Here is an 8,137-nt window from a genome sequence, read left to right on the forward strand (position 1 = left end):
TGCTCCCCAGATCAAACATATGCAACTCAATTTTGCCAAATTATGAGGAACCGGAGTAAACTATGACAGTTAAAGAAGGAAAATGTGCGACGGGTTTTGAATAAGAGTAATTAAAACATTCATAATTCATCAAAAAACATTACATCATTATTTATAATATTAAGCAAACATGTTACTGATCTTCTGATATAAACAAAACTTGGGTTCGTTTATTTTGTCGAGGGGCAGATGTGAATTATATGGTAAAATTTTCGTTCGTGGTATTTCGTTCGAGGGGCAGATGAAAATTTTCGTTCGAATTATATGGTAACTCATTCGTGGCGCTAATTTTTTAAATTTCCCCAAATTTTAGTTTGGTTCATTTTCAGTTCAATTTCATTTCATTTCTTAAGTTCAAGATCATATTTTAGTTGCTCACATTTCATCAAATTTGTTTATATGATTCAGTAATCTTATCTCTGTTTACGTTGTCTGTTTCCTGTGGCTTACCGCCAACTTCCTAATTTCATTTCATTCAGTTTTTTAATGTGCATGAACAAATTGCTGATCAAGTTCTAGTTCCACTTTGAAAGTTAAATTCCTTTTCAACTAGTCCTTTCGCTCAACTAATACGCTCAAACAAATAATTTTGAGTTTTAAGCCATTCACTAAGCGAAACACTACTCTTAATTTTAATCTCGCATTCGCTGAGCGGAAACAACTCAAAAGTTGTCATTGAACTAAAATAATTCAGCCGAACAAAAAAAATGTGATTTCCCATCGCAAAAACAACCATTTTTTTCATATAAATTAAATCCGAACTTTGCCCAGCAGTTCAACAAAACCATACAACCAAATTTCTGTACGACACGAACATAGCGTCCGGTACTCGCTGCACTATTAATCAATCTTTCTGGTTAGGAAACATCTAATCAAATGTTATATGCTCCAGCTGGCGACTGGCATGGTAAGACAACTTTGCTAATAATTATGATATTTCAGTACAAGTTGGCAGCAAGTTCCAAAACAGGCAAAAACTCAGTAAGTGTTCTACAAAAATTTTGCAGCTTGATGCTTGATGACGCTTGAGCTGAAGTAAATATTTGTGGTGTTTGTTTGATTTCAAAGTGAACTCTGTTATGATTGGAGATCGGGAAACAAGACCGTAAAACAAGCTTTTAACTAATATGAATCCATGGTTAGCCATGTCGTCTTAACATTGTCCTTTTCGAATCAGTGCATTAAATTGTGACAGGAAAGCAACAATCAAGCTCTCCAATTTGAGTAGGAAACAACTTTGTGTGCGAGGTTTTATAAAAACAAATTTTTCACTAAAACTTGTTCAATGCTTAATATCCTGACTCTTTAGTTAACTTTTACAATTCTTAAAAATTACACTTTGGAGGCCTTAAGCGTACTTTTTCCTCTCCTGAGCTTTCTATTCAATTTGCTCATTTATGTCAATCCCTCCTTTACTGTAGAGCCTTCCTATTTAACAAATTAACTCCTGAGGTTTTCAAAATTTAACAGCTTAGAAATATCACTTTAATAAAGGTCTGCTTCCTATTTCTTCGCCAGTTTTAACAAATTGTTTTGCATTCTTTTCATCAATTCCTCTAACTCCCAGCAAAAACCAAAAAAACTACTCTTCGGTAATTCAAAACGCCTCATCCCAAGAAACATTTGTGAACAATTTACAAATCATGCAAGTTAACCTTCCATTCACCAAATTAATGAGTTCAGATCAGAGTATTTGAACAACGCCTAAATTCAGTGTGCAAAATCTATTCGGAAAAGATTTCCAGAAAAACACGAGAACAAATAACCATTCGTAGAACAAGCTCAAAAATCAGAACCAAAAGACTAATCAATGACCGTTACTTCTCCACCAGCTGTTAGAATGAATTATCATTCAATAATATACGGAGGTCTCAAACAACTTGGTTAAAACCTTTTCTCATCGGGCAAATTTGTTCTCAACACAGAAAGATCCTTTTGTCCCAGAAGATACATCATTAAATAGCCGTCATCATGTCGAACACCATAAAAACAGATATTTTCTATGGCAAAAAGAGTTGACAGAATTGAAAGCCGTCAAGATGTAAACGTATGAAAACAAAACAATTACATGGAAACACAAAAACCAAATCTGGAAAACACTCATGAAAAGTAATTAATCAAGGAAAATCCTTTTGGCAACTTGACTATAGACAAAAAAATTCAAGAAAGTTTGATAGAAAAAACTTGAAGCGCATAAATAGAAAGAACAAGACAATTCGTGGCAGATTAACAGTAAATATAAAATCAAGCAGACGTTTCAACCGAACGGAATTCAGATGCGAAACAAAGCAAAAAAGACCGTATAACAAACGTTTTGAATAGAATCAATATTCCAAGCTCTGACCGTCTTTCTCAAAAGTGTTGTTTTGCAGCAATACATAGCAAGTACCAAAAAAACAGAAAACCAACTACCAAACAACAAAACTTTTAAACACCAAATTGTTTCCTGAATATAGAAAAATCAAGTTGATAACAACAGCAAAAGATTGAACCCATAAATTTTCAGCGTTAGTTTCTGTCGTACTAAGTGCCTGAAAAAGACGTGCCTAAAAATCTCAATCGTTTGCCTACGAAAATGTCAATTTTCTCAAAATTATGAAAAACTGATCAATTAGTCCGAGAAACCAAATTATTTAATTTGTTCAGAAAACAGAAAACCTGTCTCAACCTTGCTCATTGAAGCATTTTACGATCAGCACAAATCACACCACCACCTATTGCCTAAATGGTGCAACAAACTGCAGTAAAAGATTATACACAGATTTCAATCGAGAGATCATACAGCAAACAAGTTTCCAGAAATAAACTTTGTTTTAATCAATGCGCATATAATTCCAAACGATTACAAAAGAAACCTAAGACAATTAAAATCCAGTGTCTCTCAAACCTCAACTGGCAACTTAGAGTTTTGAGCGGAGGTGTCAATGCGTTTAGATTTAACAAAATTTTGTTGGTGCTACTTAATTTTGCGTGGAATTCAGCATAGATCTCACATACATTCAACGCATTCAACGCCAATTTTACATAATTTTGCGTTTTTATACGAAGATCTTACCTACTTTTGCGCTGAATTTCGCATAGATCTTACATAATTTTGCGTTGAAATCAGCGTCGGTCCTACATAATTGTTTTGGTGAAGATTTGGCTTGAGGATTCTAAGATGATTGAGAAAGCGGATTGAAAGTCGAAAATTGCTCCATCGCCTGGGGTTTTTCAATTGATTACAGTGCACTGTCCAAATTGATTAGCGTAATTAGCTACCTAAATAGTTTTACTGGAACCAGCTGAATTTAAGAAAACCATTAATGACCACAAGACACTTTGTTATTTTCCCAACAAGTTTAAAATTGTAAAAGTTGAGCCTATATTCAAAAACCGCTAAATGTTATAAACTGTGAATAAAATAAATCACAAATTTTCAAACAATTTTTGAGAGAATAATGCATAAACACGTATCAGATTATCTGTTGGAGCAAATATTAACTGGTAAAGGACATCTTGGATTCCAAAAAAAATTAACTAGCTATGCCTTACTCTTACCGAGTCCATTAAAAAATTGCGATTATTATAGGTACAGTCTTTTCTAAAACTGCCTTGACCAGAAATTGTCCGGTTTTCTTAGTCTGATCTTGACTGGATAATATATTAGATCCAATTTTACAAAAACTGCACAAAACGGCCAGCCGGTTTGTGCAGTAGATTTCACAAATTTTTAAGGGTTATCTACGGCTTGGGGCATTTGCTTGCGGTCAAATGACTCGTAATGCTTTCATTTTGTAGACATAATGGGATAACTTTTTGACTTTCTTTATCATTTTAGACGCCAGTAATGACAATAAGTCTGCATCCCAGTTTACCTATTGTTAACGATGATCTTCAGATGGCAAATAATTGGGCCAAATATCTCTCATTTGGTTAAGATGCTGCTGCTGATGACAATGTACTGATTGACTGGATTGGAAAAGAAATGACAAAAGTGATGAAACTTTTATGTGATGAAACTTTATTAAATAGATCATTACATCAAAACATTTTAACAAAATTTCTCTGTTTTAATTTTCTCATCCAATAAATGGTTCTCTTTCAACTTTTAGAGTGACAACTGTATCGCCTGCATAAAAAACAAAATGACAGGAATTAAAGGTCAAGTTAAGACATAAGTCAGAGATGTTTCGTTTCGTTGGTTTGGTGTTATTGTGTTTGGCAATTCTATTTGACAATATTCATTTACACACTCAGGTATGTATTCTTGAAATATCGGTTGTAAACAAAGTAAACAAGGGATGCAACCACAACCAGAGACAAGATGAGACCCAAGACGATGGCTGCGCTCCTGCCCGCGGAACTGCCATTGTCGGGAGGGGATTCGGTTGGATATTCGCAGGTGATGTCGGTCTCCTTCAGGTCTGACAATTTGACTTCGTAAAGAGCAGCTGGTTTGACGCAGGTGCCAGATATTGTCACCTGAAACAGCTTCACCCATCACCACTTCATTCAAAAAAACCGGCATTGCTATGCCGAGTTTTTGAGCTAAAAAAGATATTCCTATTGTGTATCAGTTGATTGTTTCAGATAAAAACCAAAAAAAACCCCGGAAATTATTGTTGGTACATTAGAAGCCGTCCTTTGAGAGCGGTTTTCATATTGGTTCATGTCATGAAATCACATATCAACTTATTTTGGGCCAAAAGCTGAACTCACAAAGCAATTAGGGTCACGTTGAATAAAATTTCAATAATCAATTTCACCCAGTAGCATCAAACAACTTATCACGTATTCATATGCTGGGATTTATTGTCCTTTAGTCCATATTGTTTGTAAAGTTAAGCAAAAGAGGAGAGTGCGACCACTAGTTATAGCACGTTTAAGGGTGTGACAATATGCTTGCCATCATTTTATTTGATGCACAGGAGGTCCCACATACGTTCACATAGTCTCTGCACTTTCATGTAGTCATATGGATACAAACAATGACATTTGAGAAAAACTCAAAAATTATTCAAATGACAGTACGAAAATGCAAAAATATTTCTTTGTAATGAAAGGTACCCCACAAAGGACTGGATCAACGCACAAAAGAACAATATCCAGCGATTTTTACCCAGCTCGAAACATACATCTATTTTTAGAACCAAATATTGACAGTGATAACATAAATTTTAAAAATATTACCAGATGCATGAAAATCAGTCTCTTTGAAGTTCTGGTACATCCGAAATAATAGCCTCCAATTAAAAATCCATACAGGAACTCAACAGAGGTTTTGATTTACTTGTTCTTGTCGAGCAATATGGAGAAAGTGCACTGGTATAAAAAATGTTGTAGTAATCAGTGAAAAGTTATTAGAACGAACAAAAAAAGGCTCTTTTTACAGCCTCATGGAAGAGCAAAGAAGTATGGTTTCTTATAAGGAGAGATACCGGCGTCAGAGATGCTAAGGAGAGATACCGGCGTCAGATAGCAGCACATAGCAAAAAAGTCTATAAAATACTAATGGAATAAGTCGGAGTATCAGCTGTTTGTTACTGAATACATAATTCCATGTTTTTGATTGATCAGTATAAAAAATAATACATAAAATACATTTCTATCTACTGTAATACAACTTTCAAACATTTAATAAGATCTTGCTGAAAACTGAAAAGTTGTATAACCATCTTTGAAATCAGTCTGACATCTCTTGGCAGAACTATTGCCGGAAATCAGTCTGACATTCTGATAATTTTCTCTTTTTTTGTGAAATTTGCGGTTGATAAGTTTATTGCATTGAGGTGCACTTGTTGAGGATGGAAGTTTTTTAAGTGATGTGAGATACAAAAAAGTATGGGACATGTTTCTTAAAACAATGAGAATACTTATTCAAAAGTTCAAAATTGCTTTAAAATTATTCAAATTTTTTATCAGGAAAATGTGAATCAAATAGAAAAATTGTCTCAGGCGAGCCCTGCTCAGTGTGAAAAAACCGTAAATTCAGCAAACCAAGATGTTACACAATGAACAAAACTATCCGCAACTGTTCAAAGCAGAAACAGTTGGAGGAAGTTAATCAAAAAGTAAAAAGCAGTGTACTCAAGGGCACCACAATCAGTAACATGACCATGATGATTCAATGCTATTAGATTAAAAAACTTCAAAAAGTTTGTGAAGCACAATAATGGCACGAACAACTAAATCATTTATATATTGTGAACAAATTACTGAGTAGTTTTGATTAATTACTATTTTAAGAACACAAACTTGAACAGAGAATACCATCTTGACGTGACGCGATAAGATCAAGCCACCATGAGCATACCAAATAAGTTTTGATACCACTGTCGACATCTTTATCTCTACCCCGTAGGAACTTAGAGACCACGTGTTTGCAAGTAGAAAAGGAGCTTACGCTCTAAACATCGACACTTTTCAGCCATTAATAATTTAAGATTTTTTGGTACCCAACAATCTTTCGTCCCTGACAACTGCAGAATTGACTACACTCCCGGACTGTTCCTCTTTGCTGAAATTCGATCTTTTTGAGATAAAATCTTAACTTATTATCTGTCGTGACAAGTTCTTAACCAAGAATCTCAGTAAAAAAACATTCAGAACTTTGCATCAAATTGGATTTGAGATAAGTTCAATATCACTATCTAACATTTCTTAGTTTTCATCTAAGGTACAACAGTATCTCAGACTAATTAAACTTGTGCTATCTTAACTTTATTCAACTCGCTAGTTAGAATAACTCTATCCCCTCACGTTCGGTTTATTTTGATGCCGTTTGACATATATGTATTTCACTTTTGCATTTAACTTTGTTTAACAGTTAACTATATACCAAAATTAGAACTAGGGTTTGAACTCTCAAACTGTACATGCAGTCCCGCGAATAACCCCGTCATTTAAGTATATATAGTACGGACCAGCAGCATAAATGGTTGTCCCACTTATGTTTCTTATCTAATGAAATCCGTTGTGGGAGTCCCACAAGTGCTAATGTTGATCTATCCCGAAAACATATGCCATGATAACAAGTATGTTATCATGGCATATATTTTCGGGATAGATTTCCCAAATGGTTTTCTACTCAGAATTATTCAAAGTATTAGAAAATTATAATCACATTTGATGCTCATTTGTAAAGCATAAAATTGGCTCAAAAATTGACACGAATCAGTCCATGAATTAGTCAAAATTGAAAACTGAATTCATACTTTGAGTGAAGTATTTACTCTGAGCGGGGGGGGGGCAGGACACGCTTTGATGTCGGTTTATTTTATTACTTCGGCTTAGTTTGCGTTCACCAGGGGGGGGGGGGGGGGTGGAGAAGGAGGGCACTATTTGGGTACCAGATTGAAGAAAAACTCACATTATCGGGTGAAAGTCCATAGTTTTGTTGGTTGATGAGGAGTCGAGGTATCCATACCATCTCACAGACACAGTTCAGAGGATTGCCATCCAACTCTATCTCGAGGAGAGAGTATTTGTTCACAGAGTAGAGGAAGGGGTCAAACACTTCCTACATAACACAATTTTATATGAGACATTCTCGATTTAGCCAATCATTGCTTCCAATAATCCGTTCGCGAACATGATCAAAAATGTTAACGCTAATCCCAATCGCTTAAGCTATTCCTACAGCTACAGAGAAATTCAAAATAATACTATATTTCAGGTATTTATTCTATGGCACCATTTATGCTACCATTTTTGGGCCATTCTTTACCACGTAAAAAATTATAGTTACAAAAAGAAAGCCATCCCTGGTTGACCACCATAAAAGAAACTAACCAATCATAAAAGGCCATATATGAATTTTATGGAAACTTACTAAACATGCAACGATCATTAAAAAATTTTGAGTTTGGCTGACGAACAGTACAAAAGACCCCCTGTAGTTCCGAAACAACGTTTCTGTGCATGAAATTTCAAAAGTCTGTACATTATTTTGTGGTGCCTTGCTTACTATAAAACGCCATAAAAAATTGTTATGGTCCGTTTTGTGGTTACAAAATTTCCATTAAAAAAAGCTGTGACATAAAATTTTTCGGTTATTTTTCAAATTAAATTGAAAGCTCAGTATTGGATTCATTAAAATTCAAAAAAAGATAAAGTT

At 34.6% G+C, this 8,137-nt stretch overlaps 1 protein-coding gene across 1 annotated transcript in view; it reads right to left on the reverse strand.

The window, feature by feature from the left end:
- Nucleotides 1-4,012: 4,012 nt before the first annotated feature.
- LOC142338125 (clathrin heavy chain 1-like) overlaps nucleotides 4,013-8,137 on the reverse strand; it is a 35,273-nt gene continuing 31,148 nt past the window's right edge. Inside the window, exons 12-13 of the mRNA XM_075387760.1 lie at nucleotides 7,391-7,540; nucleotides 4,013-4,503 (exon numbers count right to left, since the gene is read on the reverse strand). Of these exons, the coding sequence (XP_075243875.1) occupies nucleotides 4,267-4,503; nucleotides 7,391-7,540 (387 nt within the window). The 3' untranslated portion in view covers nucleotides 4,013-4,266. The remainder of the gene's footprint in view (nucleotides 4,504-7,390; nucleotides 7,541-8,137) is intronic.

Source organism: Convolutriloba macropyga, chromosome 4 (assembly GCF_964194025.1).
Source record: "Convolutriloba macropyga chromosome 4, txConMacr16.3, whole genome shotgun sequence".
NCBI lineage: Eukaryota > Metazoa > Xenacoelomorpha > Acoela > Convolutidae > Convolutriloba > Convolutriloba macropyga.